The sequence below is a fragment of the Sphaerodactylus townsendi genome, linkage group LG11 (genome assembly GCF_021028975.2).
Source record: "Sphaerodactylus townsendi isolate TG3544 linkage group LG11, MPM_Stown_v2.3, whole genome shotgun sequence".
Classification (NCBI taxonomy): domain Eukaryota; kingdom Metazoa; phylum Chordata; class Lepidosauria; order Squamata; family Sphaerodactylidae; genus Sphaerodactylus; species Sphaerodactylus townsendi.
Window position 1 is genome coordinate 52047704 of NC_059435.1, and position 27461 is coordinate 52075164.

The window sequence follows — 27461 nt, forward strand, 5'->3', positions numbered from 1 at the left end:
ACCAGGTGAAGTATATTGCATGTAAAGAAATATAATTTAGAAAATCTTACAAGATTTAAAAGTCTGATGCAAGATTAGTAGAATGAAGTGGATTAATTTATCACCCTGCTTTATACATTAGATATGAAATGTTTAGGATAGACTTCAAAGGTCTTATCTAAAGCTGTAAACACATGGCCACCAAAATGTTCTTCATGTGACAATTTTCCACAGAGCAGACATGGTGATTAAAAGCTTCCTACCATTGTGCAGTGTTTTAAATAAAAGAAAGTTGCATTTATATGTAACTGTTGTTCACTGAGTATCTTCTGTGCAGGCACAAATGGAGGGTATGCAGACCAGCTGCGGAGAACTCACTAGAAGACTTCTAGAAGCTTGTGAACTCTCCCCACCCCCCAGAGCTGAGAGAAAACCCAAACGGTCATGTGAAAGAAGGTGGAGAGAGCACTCTTCCCTCAGCTCTCTTTTTGCTTCTGTGGAAGAATACCATTTGAAGAGACAGTAGCCCATAGCAGGGAAAGGAGGAAGGGGGGCATGCCTACACAGAAGACTCTTAGTGAACAACAGTTACAGGTAAGTGCATATTTGTTTTCATCATTGTGTCTTCAGTACAGTCCCTAATGGTAACTTATTATGGAAGTGGGCGTGGGCTTGTCTGCAATGGCAGCATCTCTGCAGGAGTTTACATTGATGGAGTAATGCTAGAGAATGAGGACATAGTAGACCAGGTTGCCACTTTACAGATGTTGGCGTTGCAAAGATTAAGGTGATTGACATGAAAAAGAAACCTCCAGTGGACAAACCAGAGAATCTGACTGTAGAATGTGCCAGCAACAAGTCTCGGGGTCGAAGAACTAGCGATTTAGCCTCAGAGGTATTTTTTACTTTCTTTCTGGCCTTCTTAACTGGGGCTCCAAAGCAGCCCATGTTCCCACTAAAGCCTCCTCAGAAGACAGCCCAGATGGATACACATCAAAGATATGAGTCTCACCAAGACAGAAGAAGCATTCTTCATGCTCATCAGTCTGAGCCATCTTAGCACCACATCTCAAACATTTCTTGATTAATGCCATTATCAAGGAAGTAAACTGAAGCACTTAGTGAAGAAGGTCCTCTCTCCACATCAGTGAAGAAAGAACAGGGGAGGGATGTTCTCTCCACCTCCTCTCACATGAATGTTTGGGTTGGAAACTGGCCTGATCTTGGCTCAGGAGGAGTGGGGGAGGCACTCCAAGCACTCACAAGCTTCTAGAAGCCTTCTGATCAGTTCTCCATGGCAGGCCTGCGCAGTCCCCATGTGGGACTGCACTGAAGCCACGATGATGAACAAACTAGATCTACAAACCAGCACTACATTTTTGAATAAATATTACATACAATTTATGGGTGTCACTACAGGAACAGCTTTTTGGGGTAGCTTCCATGGGGAAGTCACAATGTTAACAATAGTCCCAGTGGTTTTGTATTTTATGTTACAGCACTGTCCACGTGCAAAAAGAAATTCTGTTAAATAGTTTTGTTAATGAATTATAGGGACTTCTTTAATTACCAAAAATTAGGCTTTTCCACTTGAGTGTTCTTTAGATCACTGGTGTTCAAAGAAAGCTTAGGTGTACATACATACAGGAATACAATATTGAGTTAGATGGCAGTATAAGCCATCATCTTCCAATGAACTGGGTGATAAGAAATGATAATCAATTCCTTTGAAGACTGGCCTTCTCGAATCGAGTTCCACTGGTCATGCCATACTGAATATTTAATTAATAAAACATTTAAATATCAAATCTTGACCAAACATCAAGTATCATAACTACTTACCTAAATCAAATTAATTAGTGTTTTCTCCAAACTCAAAAATATACTTTATTTCCTTCCCCCATTAAATTTACTTGCAATTTCTACTCATGCATATCAAATGGAAACAATTATAGTATTTGATACACAGATAGTCCTTTCTTGCATCTGGATTTATGCTCCATAATGATTATCTACTAAATACAGAACTAATGTTGCTGTAACTCAAAATTGTTTCTACTGGAGGCATTTAGCAGAACCTTGCCTTAAAATATAATGATTTTTCCCCCATCTTTATTCTCCCCCTTCAAAAGGTTTCACTGCTCCTGATGTTTAACGTTATGCAAAGACATGTTTCTGCCAATGAATATCGCCTTATGGTTATGCTTCTGCAAATAACCTGCTGTGAGCTGATAAAAGGATTAATGCAGCCAAAATTCTTAATCTGTGAAATTACAAATTAAATTCTCATATTAAAAATACCACCCTGAGGTATTTTTTGTGGTTTTAATTCCCCTCTGGTGTTCTGCATATATTGTGCTTGTTAATGACTAGGACAAGACTGTCTCTGTTGGCAGTCTGCTGCATAGTGATAATGTGTAGGCATTTATTTCACTGATAGGACTGGATTTAACCACCAACTGATAAACTAAGTGGCAAGTGGGTAATAAGTCCATATTAACTGAAAAGTATTACTACAGAATTCATAATCAAAATCTTGACAAGACTATACCATGCAGTTGTACAAGATTGAGATGTCACCAATGCAGAGTGATAGTTATCCCTTTTTCATGCTGACTAAACAGAAAAAAACTGATTTTTTTCACATAGGATTAGAACTAATGACTAACACCTTACTGTGTTTTCCACAAGACAACTTTTTAGCAAAATTAAAATATACTTGGGTATTTGGAAATACAAACAGGAGCCTACAAAACATTACATGAAAGCACAACAATTTGAAAAAACCCCTCCCCCAAGATAAACGCCTATAATATATAATAATCAGTAATGTGAACAGGACAATTTCTCTCATCCCCAATCACTCCCACACCTTTTCATTTTAGTCAACTCTGAACTGCTCTTAACATTTCCTGGAACATACCCAGCTTTCACAAAATGTTGTGGATTTTTCATCCATTTTGTGGATTTTCCTTTTTGTTAATGTAAAAAGTTACAATTTAATGGGAAATCCTCCCAGAAGACAGAGCTCTGTCCAGATTGTTTGTGGGGTCAGCCATTTTAGGATCACATACAGTGATTCAGATTTAATTATGACATGGGTACAAGATCAAAAGAGTCACTAAGAAGATGCATATTATCAAAACTGGTTTTATAAGATATATGGCAAAAGTATTCATATTTGCTGGGAAAAATATGCTCTTTAAATAGAGGCAATACTTTTCCAGTTTTGGAGGGAAAATGGGTTTGTCCTAAAGCAGATATATTGGGTTCTTATTGGAATTCGCTAGTGTGTTTATCCATAAAGAAGTGAGGCAATGGAAACTCTTAAGACTGCTAGTTACCTTTGATAGCCAACCTCTATTTTATCACTGTGACTTGTCAAAATAAAACTAGAGATTTTTTTAAAAAGCTTAGGATAGAAAACAGGGACAGCAAAAAATAGGAACCAATAATTCACATATACTACATTTATATTAATTATCCTATCTGTTCCCAAATCATTCTGTAATGTAACTCTGTGCATTGCTGATCCATAGTCACTTACTAGCAGCAACGTTCAAGTCGCCATGATTGCAAAAACTGTTGTCTGTCAAAATACTATTGCCTACTCACACGTTATCTAGATATACATATAAAAATGAAGTGTCGCCTCAACCAGTTCCAAGATTCTATCTAACAGGCCTGTAAAATCCAGATGGTACAGTGCAAAATGATGTAACCAAAACTCATTAAAAAGTATGTGCCTTTCAAAACTGAGAACTACAAACTGGTCAAGAATACTCTGAAACATTATGACACAGATAAAAATACCACCTGAAAATAAAATAAAATACCACCTGAAAATAAAATTTCTTTATTATATTGATAAAGAAAATATAAACCATTAAAATATAAAAATAAAAATAGTTTTAAAAAGTAGAAATGCTTATAGCATTATGACAGGGTAAGATTGTTGCATGTTTTGTGTAATAATGTAAACAAGAGTTATGCTTGTATGCTGAAAACCTTCTCAAACTATAAAAACCAACTAAAGTTCTCCTCACATTTATTTAAATCCTGTAAATTAACCAACTGTCTACTTTGTGTTCCATGATTTTCTGAATGCCAAGCTCCCCCTCTTTTTTAAAGGCCTATTGTTAAAGCACATATAGCATTTGAGAATCAAATACCACCGGATTATCATCCTACACATTGCAGCTAGTTAAAAGTGCTGCATATTATGAAGGGGGAAAGCACTAAATATGTAAATTGTATTCCCCCCAACACTTTTCTTTATGACATTTCACATAATTCTCCTGGCTGCACACATAATCAAATACAAAGATAGCTAGCTGCAGACTGCAGAGAAGAGATAGGAAGGGACAATCCATTTTTCCTGTGTCAAGCAACCTATGGAATTTGAGCTACAGACTTTTACACACACACACACACACACACACACACACACACACACACACACACACACACACACACACACACACACACACACGTGTTCTCTCTCTCTCTCTCTCTCTCTCTCTCTCTCTCTCTCTCTCTCTCTCACTCACTCACTCACTCCCTTGCCTTTATTCTGTTTAACTGTTTTGTCATACTCACTGTCAGTTAGCTCCCATAGCCGTGGGGGCAGATCACTGAAATACTCATGGCTCAGAGCAGCCTGTGCTGACAATCTGTTCTTTGGGAAACACTGGAGTAATTTGGAGGCCAGATCCTCTGCATGGTTCACATAGCTTAGCCTGAAAGAAAGGGAAGTTGAAAGAGAGGGAAGTTAAAGCAGCAACGGGGGTGGGGGTGGGGGGGCGGGGATCACGTTTATATCTAATTATGCCATGTAACACTGAGAACAAGAGAAACATAGATAGATAGATATTTATTATTACGGCCTTTTGGCCAGCCAAGAACAAGAGAAACAGAAATATGGGTCTAAGGGTCATTCAGAAGAATACATAGCACCAGTTAACCAGTATGACTTGTTTGTATCTATTGGTAGCAGTTAGAAGTGCAATATCAGCACCATTACTACTAGTTAAAAGGAAGTGACAAAACTGTAGAAATCAGATATTTCTGATTACAAAGATGGTAGTTCCTTGGTTTTCGAGACACCGTAAAATCCAGGCTCTCCATCTGTGTGTTATAGTTACTGAAATATTTCTCTCCTTTACTTTCACCAGCCTTCTCCACTATCTGTCCTAAAAAGAGCTCTGTTGGATCAAACCAGTTCTAGTTCAGCACTCTCTGTCATCCAGTGACCAATCAGTCCTTCTGGAGGTCCAACAACAAAACAAAGAGGCCAAGGCCTTCTCCTGATGTTGCCTCCTGGCACTGGTATTCAGAGGTTTACAACCTCCAAATGTGGAAGTTCTCTTTAGTCACCATAGTTAGTGGCAACTAATAGGTCTATCTTCCACATACTCTAGCACTTCTATGCCCAAACCTTGGGAGAACCCATAACTTGTAAAGGAAAGGGCATCCATTAAGTTGCACTTTCTGATCAGTTGAGGAGAGAAGCTTGTCCTAATTACATATTCTCTCCTCTCCCCAGTCTGTTATCATCCTAAACTTATTCACATCACTCCTCAGTTCCATCTAATCTGATTTTATTAGTGTTCTTTTGTATATATAAGGAGCCACGTGGCGTAGTGATTAAGTGCTTGCACTGCCACTCACACGGTCAGGAGTTCGAGCCCGGGTCAGATATCCTGGCAGCTGGCTCATGGCCAACTCAGCCATCCATCCATTTCTTGGTTGGTAAATGAGTACCTAGCTAGTAGCTAGGGGGTAAAGAATAGCCAGGGAAAGCAATGGCAAACTACCCCACAAAAACGGCTTGCCTATAAAATCACTGCTCGCAGTGGTACCCCTGGGTCGAACACGACTGAAGGGGAAACTTTATCTTTTTTATCTTTTGTATATGTTTATCGAATTGAAGATTGTGATGGCTATTGGCTAGATCAGGGGTCGGCAAACTTTACCAACCAAAGAGCCATTTGGACTCATTTTCCACGGCCCCAAAGATATACTGAGGAGGAGAGGTGGCTCTGCATGGAGCTGCCTCCGGTTCAGCCCCTCCACTCACCTTTCCTTCCAGCGCTACTCTGGAGGGCTGGAGGACATGCCCACACTACCCTCCAACCTCCAGGCCATGTGGAGCAGCAGTATAAGGCTGAAAGAGCCGCATGCGGCTCCAGAGCCGCAGGTTGCAGACCCCTGGGCTAGATACAACAAATTTGATTACCAGTACTAAAAAAAACCCCAATAACAAAAACCTTATCTCAAAGTATAACCTCCAAAACCAGAACTGCTCATTCTGACTGCTTCCAGTTTGCCCTTCTGAAATGAGGGCTGCTGATGTGTGATCCCCAAATGATGGAATTCCACCTGAAACTTAGTGCACTGAAAACATGCCAATGAGAATAATTCCTCTCCCCTCCAAATTGTGAGATTAGTATTATTAATTATAAGAAATTCTGGGATTTCTACAAGTAGCTGAAAGTGTTCTTTGTTATGAATGGAGAAAACACTAAATATATAAGTAGAATGAGCCAGAAAGGAATGTTGCCTTAGGCTGAGGAAGCTTCCTACTGCAGCTAGATTTTTTTGGTTAACTTGTTCTAATATCTGGTGGTACTGTTAAGTTAGTTGTTGTTTTGATGTAAATGGAAAGGCACTGCTATTTATTATTTATGTGAGAAGGCAAAAGGAAGTTTTCCCCAGTGGAGTTGGGAGGAGGCAGGGTCTAAGGACCAAAACTACTACTTTATTTCATCTGAGAGTATGCTTAGTCTTTGCGTCTAACTTGACTATTGTATGGGTCCCAAGAATGCAAACATTTAATAGACAAACTATGCTATTTTCTTTTGCAGTGTTTGACTTTGAAATGCAAACACAGGGCAGTGTCACCTATCTACTGGAGCCCAAATTATTCTAAAAGATTTATTCTATGTATTCAAATAGTAGGAATTGTTCCATTCAGTTTTCCTTGACATTTACAAGAAAATACTTCAGAGTGAAGGGCACTTGTAAATGTCAGTACATAGACTACTCACAAAGACAAAGTTGGCAGGCACAGGGAGTGAAAAGCATATTCAAATGTCTGCATATCCCATCTCATGAAAGACCGATCACATACATCTAAAGTCACTCAGAAGAACTGCCCAAGTACAAAACTGTATAGTTGAATCTTTGACTCAAATTCAGCTGCATGGCTTAAAGAAGAAAAAAGATTCCCCAACAGAGGTAACTAAATCCACATACAAAAGTGACATTATTTTCCATAGGAACCGTTATTCCATAATAAAGGGGTTATTTTTAAAATAATATCTATATTAATCTGCCCCCCTACTGATACTGGTTATGCTATGGAATGAATAAAATGGGGCTGGAGTTAATGTTAAATTAAGCACATCTTCTACATAGCTGAAAGAAAACAACAGTTAGGGATTACATTTGGTTGATCTGTATAGAACAGTTGTGTAATTTATCTGTGAAAAACCGTATGAATTTGACTGTGCACAAATTATTGTTCAATTAATGCTGATTGCAACAAGAAAGAGCCCTGTGACCTTAATTTGTTTGAGTTACAAAATAATAATAAAGTTTTCTGGTAAAATAAAATCTACTTTGATAACCCGCAGGATTGAAGAAAGAGATTAAAGGTCTAGCTAGGGATTTGCAAAAAGTCTCAGATGACTCTAAAACCATAGAAACAAATAGGGAGTAAACCAGAAGGAGGTACAACGGCAAGCTAAAAAATTAATTAGTCTGGAGTTAGAAGGATTTTGCGCTGAGAATTCTTGCTCTGTCAGAATTAGATGGAGAAGATTTTCATAAGGACTTTGTACAGAGTTAGCAAAATATGTTTTTCCTCTTCCATAAATGCAAGCAAAGGTTGATAATATATGCCATGTGAAATCACTTGCTGCACAAAAGAAAAAGGTACCCCAAGACTGTGTGATATATCTGACATTAAGATCAGTGAAAGAAGATATATTTTGCATGCATTTAAAAAAGAGAATGCAGTATCTGGGGCAGGACTTGATAGTTCGTTTCTGCATGGTCCAAATATCACGGGTTGAACAAGGGAAAACAAACTGGAGTATTTCCTCCTGGTCGTGCGGGCGGTGCCAAAGCTGCAGCAAGCTGCCTTGGATTCATCCAGTTCACCTACCTCTCCTCCCTGCACAGCTCTGGATGGCTGGACGGTCATGGCCTTGCTGCCCTCCGACCTCTGGGGGTCGGAGGGCAGCGTGGACATGTCCCTCCAGCTGTCCAGAGCTGTGCAGGGAGGAGAGGTAGGCGACAGGAACACCAGAGGGGCCAAAAGCGGCACTCTCACATTGGTGAACTTTGCACCATGCCGGCGGGAAGATGCCGCTTTTGAAAAAACTCACTCAGGGAGTGAGTTTCAAAAATGCCATTTTCATGTCGGTGAGGGGGGGTCAGCACGGCACTGCTGCTGGTGCTTTTACTGTCTCTAGGGCGCTGTTTTTCAGCCGAGCAGAAACGGCCATAGTGAGACTGAAAGAACGATAATAACATTAGGAAAAAATGTAATAAAAATAAAAATGCAAAAAAAAGATGCAATAAATACCACAAAAAATGCAAAAATGGTGAGTATGATCTCAGGTCTTTGCTCAACAACTGAAATTTACCAGTGGATCCACATGAAATTGGCAGTTTCCATCAAAGCCCTCTTCCCAGCACTAACATTGTGCCATCCAGTTCTTCAGACTGATATTTACATCAGTCATTCTGTTAACTTAATAATACAATCTGGTTACAAATCCTTATTAGGAAAACCACTACAAAATTTAATAGAAATTGCTTGAGGCAGATAGTGGATAGTTTGCTTTTTAAAAAAGCTCCTAAAAGATTCCTAATGATTCTGAAATTATGAATTATATTAAGTCTGTTTGGTAAGACATATACTCTTAGCTAGGAGAATGTTACTTTGCAGCTTTATTTATATAAATCAGCTTGACATTTCAAATGAAAACTTTAAGACCTCTACACAAGAAAATGCCAATCCTAAACCAACTTTCATGATTCATGGAGTTCCTTGCATGGTAAGTGTCAATGTCAGTTCCTTCAGACGAGCAAGATACTGCAACCATGGCTGAATATGATTAACAATATCATGAATATCATAAGATAAGGATCCTCCAGAATATGCAATGAGGAGCAGTTGCTGTTTTGTGCCCCCAAAGTTGTTTTCCTTTCTCTATACTTCTGAAAATGGCTAGTTTCAGTCTGGCCTGAGCCACTTACTAAATATATCTAATCTGGGTTCAAAATATGTATTGTATACTTCTAGGTCCCACATCCTTTAAATTATACTAGGCCAGGGGGATTTACCTGGGTCTCTGAATCCCCAACAACACTTTCTGATCATGGAGGAGATTGTGCTAATCCATTAATTAAAGATCATGGTTTCTGGTCAGCTGGGCCTCGAAGCAAGATGATCTCCTTGCCAAATTTCATACTTCCTCTAGTGCATTTGGGAATATAAACTAACTTCAAGCAAATTTCCAGGCAGACTTCATAGCTTCCCACTCACCAGGGTGCACACAGTTAAAATGTTGAACATGTTCCACAGACCTGCAATGCTCCAAAAAGATTTCCATGTAGTCCAGGCTGCTGTAAGGTAATTTCCCTACTCTACAAGGAATTTTTCTTTGTTTTCATCCTCATTTCCAATATTAATTGGCATAGAGGAGACCACACAGAATATACTATGGAATATAAGGAAGCTGGTCTTGATTTAAAAAAATCATGGTAGAAGTTGCTACAGACCAGAAACTGGGCTGTTCTAGCCTTTCAGCTAAACATGCCAAATAGCACTGCCCTAGCCTTCAGCTGAACATGCTAAATAGCTAAACAAACCAAAATAGAACAGCCTTGGGGAGAGACAAAGTCTTATGATAAAGAAATAAAGGATACCTTGATTAGCAGCTAAGGAGGCCCTTGTTTCAGGGAAAACATTCTTTCCCCAGAAATAAAGCAACAAAACTACTCAGACTGTAGGACTGAGAGGAGTTTCCTTTATGTAGACAAACAGGCAGGATAGATACGACCATTTGTCCATTGTCCAGAAAGAGGCAAGATAGATGGTTATTTGGATCAGGACTTAGACCATAAATGTTTTGCAACAGGATCTAAATTTGTTAAAGAAAAGGTGCAGAATTATGTGGGGCAGACACCCAATTTCATGAAATATTAAAATAAAGCCCTCCCAGCTTTATGGGACAGGAAAGGGTAAGAAGTCTAGACACCCTGTCAGAATCTCATAAGCCAAGGATCACGAGGAGCAAATGCAGTGAAGTCTGTCTCAATCAACCTCTAATTTCAAAGTCCTTGTGTAGACTTACATTCATTTCAGGGAAGGGATTGCAAAGGTAATACCAGTAACTGTACAATTCAGTACAGTCTTGTTTGTTTTATTTCTTTTCCTAGTTCTTTAACAACTATACTGTATACCCTTGACAGAAGAACACTCCTATCTGAGAGGCAGAGGTGTTTGCGGGAAAATGGCGCCCAGAGACAACTCCTTCTCCGGGCACCCCTGCCCCCCGCGCTTGAGGCAGGGCTCAGGGGATGGGGTTCCGTCCTTGAGCCCTGCCCCTTGGGCTCCCTGCAGCCCGGCTTCTGCCATCCCCAGAGCCTGGGGAGAGCAGCTGCCAGACTCCAAGCACAGAGCCAGGGGGCAGGGCTCGGAGGGGGGCCCCACCCCTGAGTCTGCCTCGGCCTCACGGGGTGGGGCTTTAGGGCTTGGCCCCACCCTGAGCCCCACCCTCCATGCTTTTAAAAGCACGCCCCTGGAGGCCGTCTGCTGCTCACCCCAGGCTCTGGGGAGGGCAGAAGCTGGGCTGCAGGGAGCCTGGGGAGGCTCAGGGGGGAGGGGTAGAGCATCACCATTGCCCACTGTGGCACCCTCCCACATCTCTGAAGGCCAGCTGCTGCACTCCCCAAGGTCTGCACTCCCCAACGCCCCTGCTGAGAGGTCATTCTGTTCCACTTAGCATGCAGCTTTGAGAGGGATATACACGGAGCCATGAGGGAGATAGGGGACACCTGCCTAGCCAACCAGATTCCCAAATCAACCCTGGCGATTAATGGGGTGACAGATGTCACAACAAGATCGCTATCTCATCCAACCCATAATGTTTTGATACAGTTTACCAGTACCTTTTGCTCCAGTGAAATGAGATTGAATTTTAACAAAGAAAGAACTTTTGTGGCCAAAGATTATACTAATGCACTTGAGTCATGCATGTAACAGGCTGCTCATAAATACACTAGACCAGAAACTCCTGATAAGGTTCCAGTTATCTAGTCAGGGGGAAGGGTCTATGTGAAACAGTACACACACACACACACGCGCGCGCACACACACACAGCCTCATTTGGAGCCCAGTTGGAAGCTGACTATATGAGAAATATGTGATCTCCATTTTTGATATTCCTTGTTAAAATGAAAAATTGCAAGAAATACATATCATAGCTTTTATATATATTTGAAGAAATCTGAATATAGACAACTTGTATTGTGTCAGAAGTTATAAGATAATAAGTTAGCAAAAGATACTGGTAAACTGGAGCAAAAGATACTGGTAAACTATCAAAACATTATGGGTTGGATGAGATAGCGATCTTGTTTTAGCTTTAAAAAGGGCTTGGACAGATTTATGGAGGAGAAGTCAATCTATGGCTACCAATCTTGATCCTCCTTGATCTCAGATTGCAAATGCCTTAGCAGACCAGGTGCTCAGGAGCAGCAGCAGCAGCAGAAGGCCATTGCTTTCACATCCTGCATGTGAGCTCCCAAAGGCACCTGGTGGGCCACTGCGAGTAGCAGAATGCTGGACTAGATGGACTCTGGTCTGATCCAGCAGGCTAGTTCTTATGTTCTTATGTTCTTAAGTTAACAGAGAATGTGAGCCCTATCAGGCAGGACAACTAGCTATTGTTAGAAGGTAATTTTTGAAACTTATAAATAGGGGAAACTGAATTGATCCGGAGTGTCTTTGTGGAAGATGCTACCTGCCTGTCAATATGATCAAATAATTGCCCTCTAACATCATCATTTTCTTTTAAGTGGATAAATAACTGTTTTCTTAAGATAAAATGTAACCAACATTTTCTAGTCATGGTTGCCCTTGTATACTATACCCAAAATGTCATTAAGGTGTACCTCTTTATAAAAGATCAATGGTGTAATATAGGAAGCTAACTTGACTCCTAGAGATTCTTTAGTGTATGCCTGTCTGAATCAGGCCTGAACAGAGTCATCTGGAACAGTACATAATAAACATATACCTTTATTATAAATACAAAGGAAAATCAAAAGAAAATCATGCCTTTTTTGCCAAGAGTATGAATTTTAGTTTAGTATGGCAAGCTGTTGGGAAATGAAATGCTAAAGGAAAAAGTCCTGGCATTTAACATATCCTTTTTATATGGCAGCAGAACAAAATTTAAAAACTATGGCTTTGTCTAAAGCATTAAAAAAATTGCATCTCTCAAAGCAGTTGGTGAATATTGCAACATTGAAACTCAGTGGGGTTGCCATAAGTTATCTGTGATCTAATGGCAAAAAAACATGCTACAGCAAGCCTTACAGCCCCATCCAAAATGGGGGAACAGCTTGGGGGATCGTGCAAGGCTGCGCTGGCAGATTTGTCTTCCTAGGGACACTTACCCAGGGGAAGAGGCAAAGATGCCGGTGGACGGCTGTGGTGGCCCTTTGGAACACTGGGACACGGTGCTGGGTGTTGTGCCAATGTTTCTGTGCCACCGCCGGCCCCGTCAGCATAGCAGGAGCACTCTGGAGGCATACCCTTGGGTGGAGCAGATATTAGTTGGCTTCTACCCTGGTTTAGCAGGGAGCTCTATCGTGGGGCTATGCAGGGCTTTTTAGTTTCTGCCTTCTGCACCACTAGAAAGACCTCTGGAGGCGGTGGGGCAGCGTGGTAAGAGCACCATCCCCAGGCGCCAGAGGCTTCCCATGTGGATACTTTATTTTTTGCGTTTATACTCCGCAAGAAAGACCTCAAAGTAGAATACATTGTTTTTGCCTCCATTTTATCTTACAACAATCCTGTGAACTGAGTTAAGAATGAATGACTAGCCCAAGATCAGCCAGTGGATTACCATGACAAAGTGGTGATTTCAACCCAGGTCTCTCAGACTCAAGTCCGACACTTTAACCATTACATCACAGAATGTTTGCCAGCTATAGCATCTCATATTGTACTAAGAGGGGTATTTAAGAGTGAAATAAAGTACTTGTTACTGCTTTAATCATTAGAATACAGAAAATATTTTTAGAATAAGCCAATTTGTAAATATTTGCAAATTATTCAGTAATTTAAAGCAAACAGGCATTAAAACATGCCTTTACTGGCTTTTATAACATTGGAAGTTTACTTACAACTGCTTCCTAACACAATTAAAAACACAACTTTATGTCATGCAGGTTGCATTATTCTCCATAAATTACAAAACATATGGATCACAAATGTTTGGTTTAATTTCATGAAGTGAATATTGAGTTTCTTCCTGCTACGAAAAAAAAAGGTCAATACTTGGTCAAGCAGAACTTGACTAGGATTACTGAAGTTTGGTTTTAGCTCTCAAAGGAAAAAAGATTTTGGCATGTGCACTGAACTTCTGAACTCGGGTTGCTTTGCTTGTTAAATGAAATAAGGAGCAATGATCAAATTCAGAATCAAGACCTGAGATATTTAATAGCAAATAGAGATGAGTCCTACATAATTTTTCACAGCAAGTGAACTGAGCATTTTCAAAAGTAACCAGTCAATTTGCAATTAACAAGAAAGAATAAATTACTTGGTTGATGAAGTTCTGACATTCTTAGACTGCTTTTGAAATTCTGGCAGTTCTCATACACTATCAATAATAATAGATGTATTTATATATTTACAGCATTTCTAATCTGCTGTTCTCTGCTGGGCTCAAGGTGGGTTATAATGAAAGGCCATTACAAGCTATATAGTAATTTCTTGAAGGAGAAGGTTTGAAAGGCAACTCTTATATGTTCTAATAAAAATCTGGCAAAAGCTTGAACATTTTTCTGCTTATAGCCATTTGTGCAATTTGAATGGACCAAGGAGACTCTGACATAGAACCAAATTGTATAAAAAGTTAGCCTCACACTTAGCACAGAGGGGTGAATACATTCAAACTTTGGGTTGGAACCCAAAGTGGGTTGTGAAGACAAGAAAAAGGAAGAAGAAAACACGGTTGCACTTGCCTGCAACTGTGGTTCATTGAGTGGCCTCCTGTGCAGGAACGCATGGGACTGTGCAAACGCAAGCCAGCCACGCAGACGAATTTTCTCAAGATTTCTAGCTGTTCCTAAGCCTATCAGAGTGCTTTCCCCTCCAGTGCATGCTGGCATTTTCCTGCCCAAATTGGCATATGACAAGAGGCCATGACAGCGCTCCTCCCTCAGCCCTCCTTTCATTGCTGTGGAGAGAACCCCTATATGCACGGTTTCACATGGGTCTACACAGAATCCATAAAGACGAACAGGATGAGATGAAGTGGTGGTTCTGAAAAATCTGATAGCAAATTTCAATTAGCCTCTGCATAATGTGCACTATAACCATGACATACTATTGCTTAGTAATACTATATCGTCATCACTATATATATTCTAGTAGTCAAGCTGGACAAATCTGAGGATACTTAAATTTGGTGCATGGAGTCATGAATAGACAAGACAAACCTGAAAAAATGTCCTATTTAATCTTTAAACCAGAGAAAAATCTGAAATAAAAATAAATAAATAAATAAATAAAGGGGGGTTTAAAAAACCCAAAAATGATAAAAGGACTGCCTGTAGTTCTAACAAGCTACCAGTGGCTGCTGCTAGGCAACCACAGTATTCTAGGTTTCTGTGAGGAAAAAGCAGGGAAAGGGGCTGAGTTGTTTTGACCATTGAGGGAGGACTCACATGGGCTAGGCCTGGCAATCACCACTGGGTGACTTATACTACCCTATTTGCATGACTTACTTATGCCTAACTGCTTGCTACTATTCACTAGCAGCCACCCTATGATAGCCAGTGTGATGTAATAGATATAACATCAAAGTAAGGTCTGAGAGACCCAGGTGCACCAGTCTGTCATGGAAACTTATTAAGTTATACTGGGTTAGACATGTACTTTTCGCATAGCCTACTTCACAGCCTTGTTGAGGTGAGGAGAAAAAGGAAGAGAGAATGATGTGAGCTGCTTTGGCAGCCACTGTACACAATGGTGGGGGGGGGGGTATAAATGAAATAAATAAATAATATATCTGAAGATGGGAGGGAAGTAAAAGGTAGGTTGATGAATGAAGTAGAGAAGAAGAGAGGATATGCCAGGAAGAGGGAAAGAGAAAATTATGAAAGGAGAGGGATACAAGGGAAAGTGTCCCCCACAAGTTCTTGAGAGTTCTCTACCCGGCAAGTGAGCCTGGCCCAGCAGCCAGCAACTCATAACTGGGCCACAGTTTTCCTAGATAGAAACTGCTGGCAGGATGGATCTGAAGACATAGAGGCAGATAAGGGTAGTTATTTGGATGGAAAAGAAACAAGGAAACAGAAAAAGGGGAGAGGCTATAGGCTTTTCAGGAAAGGGAAAGAGCAAATAGTAGGAGAGAGAGAAATTAGACCCCCCCCCCCCCAAGTATATCCCTGCAGATTCACTCTTGTATATTCTAATAGTGAAGTGTCACAATATTTGAGCATACTTAAATCCGAAGACTGGAGCAGTGAACAGACAAGACAGATTGTTCAACAAACACCTCAAATTTGTAGAAAAATCTAAAATCTTAAAAAAATACCCCACCTCAACTACAGTGGATTCTTTTTAAAAAAACTAAAACGAAAAACCTGGGCCTGCAGTTTTAACAAAATGATGCCCCCAGTGGCCATGGCTAGGCAGCCACAACAGCTGGAATTTTAAATAAAGAAATATCACCAAAAATTCAGTGCTTGTGGTAGACTTCTTGCCAACCTATTGACTTCATCTTCAGATATTGGGCTAAGTTGTATGAAGTGACTTGGGATGTTTAAACAACAATGCTTTTCATAATAAAAAAACTATTTTGACTACACCTAAGCCACATACATGAGTGCCATGTTGAAAGAGTAGCTGTGTATTAAATTGTGTGTGGGGGGAATCAATATCGTCTCCCCATCTTTCATAGCATTTGTCTCCTCATCCTCTCCTTGCCACATGATGTACCTTATGAATAAATCCTATTGCTTAAACAAAATGAACATAAAAATTGCATTCATGGGAGCGTTTAAAAGGACAAATTTCACATTTAAGGTTTTAGTCTGTAAGAGCAATTTCATTTCAAATATACTATTTAAAAATCTGAAGGAAAAATTTGCTTTTCAAGATACTTTGGAAGAGAGAAACATATCAGAAATAACTTCCTTTCACTTCACATACCAGTCAGTCAGTTATCTTAATTCTTTCCGCAAGATTACTTGCTCCATGACAGAGCCTTTAAAGCGCACTGTATTCATAATGTATTTGAAGGTAGTGGGTTAGTCATAAATGCAGTTTAACAGAACTCTACAACTTTATGGGTACTTATAATTAAAAGCTTTTTTATTCCTTTGAGAATCTTAAAGGCTACAAATCTTAACTGGGAGATAACTTTAAAAGTCCTCTGCTGCCCATCTCAGTAACCGAGCTGAACATCTTAACCAAATAACCCAAGTGAAAATAATTACTAAAAACATCATTTAATACACTATTATTTCCACCAGAATAGGAAGAAAATGAATCTTTAATCCAGAGCAAAAAATAAAGAAAATAAAAATCAAAGTTTATGTTCTCTATAAACCTTTCACTGAGAATTTAAAATATAAGTTACTAATGCAATAAATGCCCTAACAAATATATCAGATTTTTCACTTAATGCTTTTTACAGGCTTAAACCAAACTGAGTGAAAGAAAATCACCTTTTACAGTCTGACTGTTAAAGGAAGAATGCCTTTCTGTTATGCTATTTAAAGAAGGCATGGTGAATTTATATCAAATTCACTGAATCTTGGGCATGATAAAAGGGTGGGGGAAAACGACTGCAGTTACCATTCCACAGTATACTTTCTTCTTATATTTATTTCCTCAGTGCCTGGACGTGAGCCAAGAAGGGGAATGGGGGAGAAGAGGGAAATAAAAACTCTACAGGAATATCTGGAATAGCCTTTTAACACATCACACAGATAAAACTCATTCTCCAGTTCCATTTAGAAACTAAAGGAGAGTAGTGGATCTTAAATGTGACGCTGGGTGTCAGTACTATGTACCCAGTAAGACTGTCCCATTAAATCATTCTAAATGAAAGAGCAATAGTGTTAGGAGCCGAAGAGTTTTGATCTTTAAATGAATCAAACCAACTTTTAATAAGGAAACATTAGATCTCATAAATCTCAATCCTTAATTTTATTATAAATCAGAACACTCCCACAATTTATCAATCCCCAGGTGGTTTAAAACAAAATTATTCAGAAGAACATTTTTATAGACGGAGCAGGGACAAAACACCCGGAGTATTGTGTGCAGTTCTGGAGGCCTGCCTTCAAAAAGGATGTGGACAACATGGAGTGAGTACAGAAGAAAGTGATGAAGATGATCAGGAAACCAAGCCCTAGAAGGAAAGGCTGAGGGACTTGGGTATGTTTAGTCTGGAGAAGGGAAGGAGGTGGGGGGACAGACGGATGGGCATGATTTCCTTCTTTAAGTATCTGAAGTGTTCTCACTTAGAGGACAGCAGGGAACTGTTTCTGTTGGCAGTAGAGTATAGTACTCTCAGCAATGGATGTAAGTTATGGATGGAAAGCTATTGGCCGGATATTAGCTTTTTTTTTTTTTCAGTAAAAGCTGTTCAATAGTAGAGTCGGCTACCTAAGGAAGTGGTGAGCTCCCCCTCGCTGGTAGTCTTTAAAAAGAAGCTGGACAAACAATTGTCATATATAGTCTAGTCCATTGGTTCTCAACCTGGGGGTCGGGACCCTTTTGGGGGTCGAACAATCCTTTCACAGGGGTCGCCTAACACTTTCTGCATCAGTGTTCTCCATCTGTAAAATGGATAAATGTTAGGGTTGGGGGTCACCACAACATGAGGAACTGTATTAAAGGGTCACGGAATTAGGAAGGTTGAGAACCACTGCTCTGGTCTATGCTGATCCTGCACTAAGCAAGGGGCTAGACTGAATGGCCTGTACATTCCCTTGCCACTGTCCCCGTTTGTTTATTACCGTCGTAGGCTACCATAAAGACATACAATCACAAAAATGCATGAAATTCATCAAAAGACAAGTTGAAAAACAATTTCCATCAAAATAAAACATAGTAGAACTAAAAAATTAAAATTAGATTTTAAAATGCAACTTTACCTTATTTAGAATTAAAAGAAAATTAGGCAACTCCATACTTATTATGTAATGCAACTTTTAAGTAAAAGGAACTTTGAAACAAAAAACTGCTTGGTTATAATAGACCTAATGCTTTCAGTGGGAGTGTGTGTGTGTTAATTGCCATCAAGTCACTTCTGACTCATAGTGACTTGTTATGAATGGAACACTTACCTCAGGGCTCTTCTCTGCACACTGTAGTGGGCTCTCCTTGTGTTTCTCTGTTTATATATGAGGAGGCACTCACTTGTGTCATGGAGCATTTTTGCAGAGAACACTCCTAGGCTTGATTCCCTTAACTCCACCCACCAACTAACCCTTAAAGGCATGGATCTCATTACAGATCTCAAGATTTGCTGGCTTAGTCCTTTAAACTGCACTTGCATGAATATTACTGTTCCAAGAATACTCCCCCCAAATGAAAGAGGCAAAGCAACTGACTGGCCACAGGCTGCTAAGGAAGGGGACTGTCCTGGAGCTGATATTCTCCCCCCCCCACACACACACACATTTCCTCCTGCTGCTGCTGCTGCTGCTGCTGGACGACAGAGAGACTTGTTATTTCCATGAACTTTGTGTTGCTATTATTATATTGATATCTCAATATAACAATATGAGAATTAGAGGTTGGTGCATTTTGGATAAGTCTGTGACTGAGCTTCTTTTCTGTGACTTGACGCAGCCAACAACATGGAAGGGGCGGTTAAGAGAGAATCCATGGACAGCAGTGCGAGGGAGTGAGAAGGCTCATCACGGGTAGAGGGAAGATGTCTGGACCAAAGCTGTGCTTACTGGCAAACCTGTCCTGCTCTGGCAGTGAAGCAAATCATACTTGAAATGACCTCACTTGCTGCACAGAGAATGGAAAGAGAAAGCAGAACTTGAACATAAGAACATAAGAACATAAGAACAAGCCAGCTGGATCAGACCAAAGTCCATCTAGTCCAGCTCTCTGCTACTCGCAGTGGCCCACCAGGTGCCTTTGGGAGCTCACATGTAGGATGTGAAAGCAATGGCCTTCTGCGGCTGTTGCTCCCGATCACCTGGTCTGTTAAGGCATTTGCAATCTCAGATCTAGGAGGATCAAGATTGGTAGCCATAAATCGACTTCTCCTCCATAAATCTGTCCAAGCCCCTTTTAAAGCTATCCAGGTTAGTGGCCATCACCACCTCCTGTGGCAGCATATTCCAAACACCAATCACACGTTGCGTGAAGAAGTGTTTCCTTTTATTAGTCCTAATTCTTCCCCCCAGCATTTTCAATGAATGCCCCCTGGTTCTAGTATTGTGAGAAAGAGAGAAAAATTTCTCTCTGTCAACATTTTCTACCCCATGCATAATTTTATAGACTTCAATCATATCCCCCCTCAGCCGCCTCCTCTCCAAACTAAAGAGTCCCAAACGCTGCAGCCTCGCCTCATAGGGAAGGTGCTCCAGTCCCTCAATCATCCGTGTTGCCCTTCTCTGCACTTTTTCTATCTCCTCAATATCCTTTTTGAGATGCGGCGACCAGAACTGGACACAGTACTCCAAGTGCGGTCGCACCACTGCTTTATATAAAGGCATGACAATCTTTGCAGTTTTATTCTCAATTCCTTTTCTAATGATCCCCAGCATAGAGTTTGCCTTTTTTACAGCTGCCATGCATTGAGTTGACATTCCCATGGAACTATCAACTAAGACGCCTAAATTCCTTTCCTGGTCTGTGACTGATAGCACTGACCCCTGTAGCGTGTATGTGAAGTTTGGATTTTTTGCCCCTATGTGCATCACTTTACATTTAGCTACATTGAACTGCATTTGCCATTTCTTAGCCCACTCACCTAATTTATCAAGGTCCGCTTGGAGCTCTTCGCAATCCTTTGTGGTTCTCACCACCCTACATAATTTGGTATCATCTGCAAACTTGGCCACCACGCTACCCACCCCTACTTCCAGGTCATTTATGAATAGGTTAAAGAGCACTGGTCCCAAAACGGATCCTTGGGGGACACCACTCCCGACATCTCTCCATTGTGAGAACTTCCCATTTACACCCACTCTTTGTTTCCTGTTTCTCAACCAGTTTTTAATCCATAGGAGGACTTCCCCTCTTATTCCTTCATTGCTGAGTTTTCTCAACAGTCTCTGGTGAGGAACTTTGTCAAAAGCCTTTTGGAAATCCAAGTAGACAATGTCCACCGGTTCACCCCTGTCCACATGCCTGTTTACACCCTCAAAGAACTGTAGTAAGTTTGTAAGACAGGATTTGCCTCTGCAAAAGCCATGCTGACTCTTTCTCAGCAGGTCTTGCTTTTCTACATGTTTTATAATTTTATCTTTAATGATAGATTCTACTAATTTACCAGGAACAGATGTCAAACTGACTGGCCTGTAATTTCCCGGGTCCCCCCTAGACCCTTTCTTAAAGATTGGTGTGACATTGGCCATCTTCCAGTCTTCAGGGATGGAGCCTGATTTCAGGGATAAGTTGCATATTAAAGTGAGAAGATCAGCAATTTCATGCTTGAGCTCTTTAAGAACTCTTGGGTGAATGCAATCTGGGCCAGGGGATTTGGTAACATTTAGTTTATCAATGGCTGCCAGAACTTCTTCCTTGTCTACCACAGAACTTCTTCCTTGTCTACTGCTGAAGAAATAGGTCAGTACAAGAAATCTTGCTGCGACAGACATTAGCCCCCATGGCGCAGAAGACACCTTGTGCATAATTGGCCAGTGACTCTGTGAACCAACGTGTTCCAAAATATCCTATTGTTAACAGCTTTGCACTGCAAACTGAGGGCAGTGGCTTGATTTATAGAATCAAGGCATCTCATGTTGGTGGTTCTTTTTTTCCTGCTTCCTTCAACTTTCCCTAGCATTACTGTCTTTTCCAGTGACTCTTCTCATGTGACAAAAGTACTCTCAAGTAAGTTACTTCAATGCCAATAGTCCTCTGAATAGAGAAAAAACAGGAGTGGGGAATGTCTGTAAGAAAGAATTACCTGCACCCAAGGAAATATAATTATCCAAGATGGTCTGTAGAATGGTGGCTGATTTCACTAAACTTATGATTAAATATTTCTTCAACATGGGAATGCTGTAGGATCAATAATCTTAGAAGTTAATAATTTGAAAAGAAAACTTGCATTTGGCACTGATTGTGTGTATTTAACTAGGTAAGTATGATGAGCAGCATGTAGATTAAAACGGATTGAACTGTTTAAAAATGCAGTTATTTGGAAAACAGTCTGAATGCAAATAATTTTGCCTAGGTGTCCACATTTGTGGCTGGCAGATTAACCTACAGAAAAAATGATACTGAAGGCTTTACTCTAAGCCTAAATGAGAATGTATTGCAGTAACACAAACTCATATATATACAATCCTGAGAAAACAGACTGTGGTTAAAAAGGTTTCATAATTTCAAAGAACATTTGTGGGGTTCTTGTTATAATTGGAGAAAACAACATTTTAAAATCCAATACAATGAAGGGTGCAGCAGCTTAGACACAGAATGTATGCCTTAGGATATGAAATTGACTCAGTGTCTAAAAGAAAAAGGGTCAGTTCCCTTTGGAATCACTAGCCTTTCTGCCCTCCAGCAATGACAGGCACACAAATGATATGGCGAGCTGCTTTATTCACACTGCATTACTGAGTGACCACTGCAGTGTCAAGAATTACATTTCCTCATTAAGGCAACCAGGTCTGGTTGGATACAAACATTAACTTCTATAGGCTTCCAAATAGCATTTTAGACGTAACCAAAGTACAATATTTTTTTAGCAAACTATGGATTGCATCTGAGCATCAAAACCTGTCCATTTAATTTTCATTCCTTTCAGAATTGACCTTCATTTAGCAATGCCATTAATTTACTAACACAATTGTGGCAGGGGCAGCGGGGAATGTGTAAGAACCCAAAATAAGGAATTCGACTACTGAATACAGCAGCCACATCAAAGCAGATTCTGCACCTCCCCCCAGCATCTTTTGACTAGCACGTTCCTGAAGTTCCTGAGAAAACAAGAGTCATCAAAGCCCTGCTGCTTCACAAATATTGACAATGACATGACACAATCTGCATTTATCAGCCATAATGTCTCTTAAATCTAGCTTGGATTCAGTTTGAATTTGACTGAGATTCAAAATGAGAGACACCCTTTACAATGGTGCTGGAAAGTGACGTCAAGTCACAACTGATTTATGGCAACCCCACAAGGTTTTCAAGGCAAGAGACTAACAGAGGTGCCTTGCCAATTGCCTGCTTCTGTTTAGCCACCCTGGAATTTCTTGCATCCAAATACTAACCAGGGCCAACTCTACCCAGATCCTTCAAGATCAGGCTAGCCTGGGCAATTCAGGTCAGGGCATCCTTTACAATAGTGCTGTTGAAAACAAAACAACAGTTCCAGTCATAACTGGAAAGCTTTGTGTAATTGCTCTTGCAATCAATCCATTTTCTCCGGGCCTGAGTAGCAACTGAACTCAGGGCAATTTTTCAAATTAGTAGCAGCGGGCAGGTGAGAAGAGGGATGGCAGCCAAAGAGGGGAGAAGCTGAAGAAATAATTGAAACCTACAAGTCAATAAAAAATCAAGGCTTTATCACAGCCGAAAAAAGAACTGAAAAAACAGCCTGAAAAACAGAGAAACCTATTTAGCCCATTCTTAGATCAAAATTCAACAACCTCCAATTACCATATTTTGCTGCTGAACAATAGTTACAATTAGGACATTTTATTGTACTATAACCTGCATTTACTGTTCCCTAGTTTAAATACATGGAACTGACCACAACATTCTAGAAGTCCTTGTGAGGACTGAGTAGAGCAATTGTATTATTTTCTTAAGGCATAACTACATATTATGTAAATGTGCATATTCAAACTCCTGTTTGCTGAGGTAATATAAAGGTGGCAACAACAAGGTACTTGCGAGGGAAAAATCAGCAGGCAGGAAAGGGATGTCTGAACCTTTCTTTTGTGGGCCAATTCCCCCCAGGCTCTTTTCATCTAGACTAGCTTACTTCCAATTTTGGAGTCTGCTGGAGGAAATATGATAAAAAGCAGCTTGTGATTAGAAGATCTACTATGAATACAGACCATTTTTGATTTTGCAGTAGCTTTTGCAATGGGTTCCATTTATAATTTTAATCAATAGAAAGAGTAGTGATTGCCTATTTGAGGAGACAAATCTAACTTCTTCCCCACATAAAATAATTGGAACAAACTGAAGTGGGGTGGGGGAGATCTAAAGAGCATAAGGAAGAAATCAAACCAAAGCAGCCAATATTTTGAGTGTGTCTCTTATTTCACATTTCTTTCTACAGTCTTGCTTTTCATACCAACTCAAATTAATTCAGATATGTGACACAGATTGGAAATTGGCTGCCAGACCCTAAACAAAGGGTAAAGATAAAGAGAATCTATTGACTCATTGGAGAAATATCCAACTGTGTGCTACAGGGATTTGTGTTATCCAGTTTTATTTAACATCTTTATTAGTACCCTGGACAAAAAGGATCAACAGTACATGGATTCACTGGTCTGACGATTTTAAAGAGGGAGATGAAAATACCTTGCTAAGGACATAATGAACATATTTGTTAGTATTAGAAAGCAGAACAATCAGGAGTTAAACCTGACTTACTTAGTCAAAAGTACTGAAGTGGAATAGTATAGTCTGCAATTTTACTCAATCAGAAAAAAAATTAGTAAGAGCATGGATCCACAACAAAACCTGGGAAACTGCCATTCTGCTGAACAGCAGTCTATTAGTTTTATTTATTTATTGAGTTTTTATACCACCCCTCCCCTTGTAGGCACGGGGCAGTTCCCAACATAGTGAATACAGATAGCTCACATTAATAAAAAACTATTACAATTATAAAACAATTATTAAACAATTATTACCCAAAAAGTTCCTAATAAAACATTTCCAATAAGATTAAACTTTATTACAGACAGTCTGGATGGTGATAAAATTAAATTAGATATACATTTTTCAGATCAGATAGAAGATCCAGAACAGTCAACAAAAAATTGGTCCGCAATCAAATGACTAATATGGGGTAGAATGGAATGGAAGGGGGAGGCCAAAGGTGTTAACTGTCACTGCCTCAACCATATGCCTGGCAGAACAACTCTGTCTTACAGGCCCTGCGGAACTGCATCAGGTCCTGCAGGGCCCTGGTCCACTGAAAAAGCCCTGGGCCTGGATGAGCCAGGCCTCCCTCAGGCTAGGGATCACAAGCAAAATTTCATTTGCTAATTTGGAGCCTCCTTCAGGGAATGTAATGGGAGAGATGGTCTTATAACTATGCTGGCCCCAGATGGTATAGGACTTTACACGTTAGTATCAAAACCTTGCACTTCTGGTACTCCTTCACCTGGAGCCAGTGCAGCTGGTGAAGCACAGGTTGAACATGTACTCACCACAAGGATCCAGTAAGGATCCTCGCTGATGCATTCTGGATCAGCTGGAGTTTGCAGAGCAAGCCCAAGAATAACACTGCATAAAAAGTGATTTACAGTAATCCAGTCTAGAGATGACTGTGGCATAGAACACTGTGGCTAACTATCTGGAACAGATAGGTAGCAGCTGTTTCACCTGGTGGAGATGATAAAATGGTGTGGTTCATCTGAGCCTACATAGACAAGGAGACATCAAGAAACACCCCCAGGCCCTTCAAGGGTCAGCAGGTGACATTCTCCCTCTCATCCTTTCCGACCCAGCCACAGGACCTCTGTCTTTCTGCATTTAACTTCAGCTGGCTCTCATTCATTCCAACACAGCTTCAAAGCAACTAGCCAAAACACTTGGGGCGGCATCCAGATGGCCATACGTCAGCAGATATAACTGGGTATCATCAGCATATTGACAACCCAGTCCGAACCCTTGAATTAACCTGGCAAGAGGGTGTATATTAATGTTAAATAATATTGGCAAGAGAATTGCCCCCTGCAGCACTCCACACACTAACTTATAGAGAACAGAAGTTCTCTCACCAATCTCAGCCCTCTGTCCCCTGTCTTGAAGAAATGAGCACTGCCACTGCAAGGCTGTCCCAGATATCCCAGCACCAATGAGGTGGTTGGTCAGAATGTTATAATGAACCAAGTCAAACACTGCTGTAAAGTCTAACAGCAGCGCTGACCCACCCCAGTCAAAGTGTCTTTAGAGGTCATCTATGAGGGCAGTCAGAGCCATCTCCACCCTATGGCCAGAGCAGAAGCCAGATGGGAATAGGTCCAGGATCGATGCTTCCTCCAGATAAGCCTGGAACTGTCCAGAAACTAATCTCTTAATTACCCCCCCCCCCCGGAAAGGTAAATTTGACAGTGGGTGGTAACTGACTACATCAAAAGGATCTATAGATGGCTTTTTCAAAATTGGTCTCACTACAGCCTACTTTAAACTACTGGGAAAGATCCCAGGGAAACATTAATAACATCCTACAGAGACCCCCATACCTCGTTTGGACTGACTTTTATGGGCTAAGATAAGCACAGGTGTAGGAGGCACACAGTGGGCTGCTAAGCAATTCTGTCCTGGAAGAGATGGTTGAATTGGTCCAACGAAGGACCTAAAGACAGTCCATGGGTCTCTAGTTTATTTACTGTATTAAGATTGCCTGGGAGGGTCTGGCGAGAGACAAGATCTTAAAATAGTTCACATACTTGATCTGACATGCTCAACATCAGTATCAGAGTAGGGTTAAATTTCCTAGTCTCTGGGATGTGCTCAGGGATAGGATGGCATTGGAAGAGCACTGAGCATGCTGGTATCTCTGTGTTCTTTGCTTTTTAGATCTCCTCCCACTGTCATACATTTCCTACTCCCCGTGGACTGTGTTACCTGACCCCATGAAGGTCTCCCCATTGTCAACATATCCACACATGCTACATGACCCTCCCCACATTAAATAACAATCTACACACCCTGCCCCACTCCCTGAAAAAAAACTGTTTGAGGAAGAAACTCCTATTCTCCATACAAGGAATCATAGGTATCCAGTCTCTAATTGACCCACTCCTGGAGACTGGCATAAAAATTCCATGGATAAACCCAAAGTTCTTCCATGACCAATGGTTTCAGGTAGTATAGAAGAGGACCTGCTAAGATCTTAATTCTCTCTTGAAGAGATTCCCAGAAAGAATAAGATATTCTATTCAACACAACTAACCCACAGACAATTATAATTAAGTTCACCTTGCCTTCTCTTTGCCAGCGAACAAGGTTTCATTGGTGTTTATGACTGTCAGAGAATCCCTCTAAATGGCTCAGAGGCACCCAACTTTCTCACAATGTCCCAACAGACCCTGGAGCCTCTTGAGGCCCACTGCCGAGCCCCAAGCTCACTCAAAGCTTTACCCAAATGCTGCATGACTGCATAAATACACTGTATGATCCTGTTGCCCAATCACAATGATGGAACGCTTATGCTTTTCTCTACCTAATCTGTTTGCCTTGCTTAATCTGCAGCTTGCAGTGATGACAAGCAGGAAGGGCTTTTGGTGGGAAGTCTCCCACAGTGGGCTGACCTGGCCTCAGCAGGAGATCTAGTAACACCACCTATGCTACCAATATTTTCCCCTGCTGCTGAGGATATGACCATTGCATGCTATGGCTTTTTGCTGAGGACCCAGCAAATCTTCTGAAACAGGGAATTGGGAAAAGACCCAAACTCTAGACAGATAAACTTTCCATACTGGAAAAACTCCAAGATACTAGGTTACAGCAAGGTGCCTGCCTTGGTTGGCTCCCTCCTCTGTAATGCATCTTTGTTTAATGAGAAGTACCCAATAAATAGTAGCCCTGTTAGTGTAGACTAACTCAGCCTCATCAGGGCTTTGATGGTAAGCAGGGTAAGTATTTGGATAGGAGACCACCAAGGAATACTGGGGCTGCTATACAGGGGAACCATCTCTGTTGATCCTCATGGGGTTGCCATGAGTCTGTTGTGACTCAACGGCACACGTTACCTTTTTATCCAGTAAGAAGTAGAGAAAGGGGGGGGGGGGAGAAAACGCAATGTGTCATTTAGATTACCGATTG

At 40.7% G+C, this 27461-nt stretch overlaps 1 protein-coding gene across 3 annotated transcripts in view; it reads right to left on the reverse strand.

Annotated features, from left to right (window-relative positions):
- Positions 1-27461, reverse strand: part of CDK14 (cyclin dependent kinase 14) — a 297405-nt gene that overhangs the window by 68328 nt on the left and 201616 nt on the right. For all 3 annotated transcript variants that reach the window (XM_048510771.1, XM_048510773.1, XM_048510772.1), the window contains one exon: positions 4579-4718. In XM_048510771.1, the coding sequence (XP_048366728.1) occupies positions 4579-4718 (140 nt within the window). The remainder of the gene's footprint in view (positions 1-4578; positions 4719-27461) is intronic.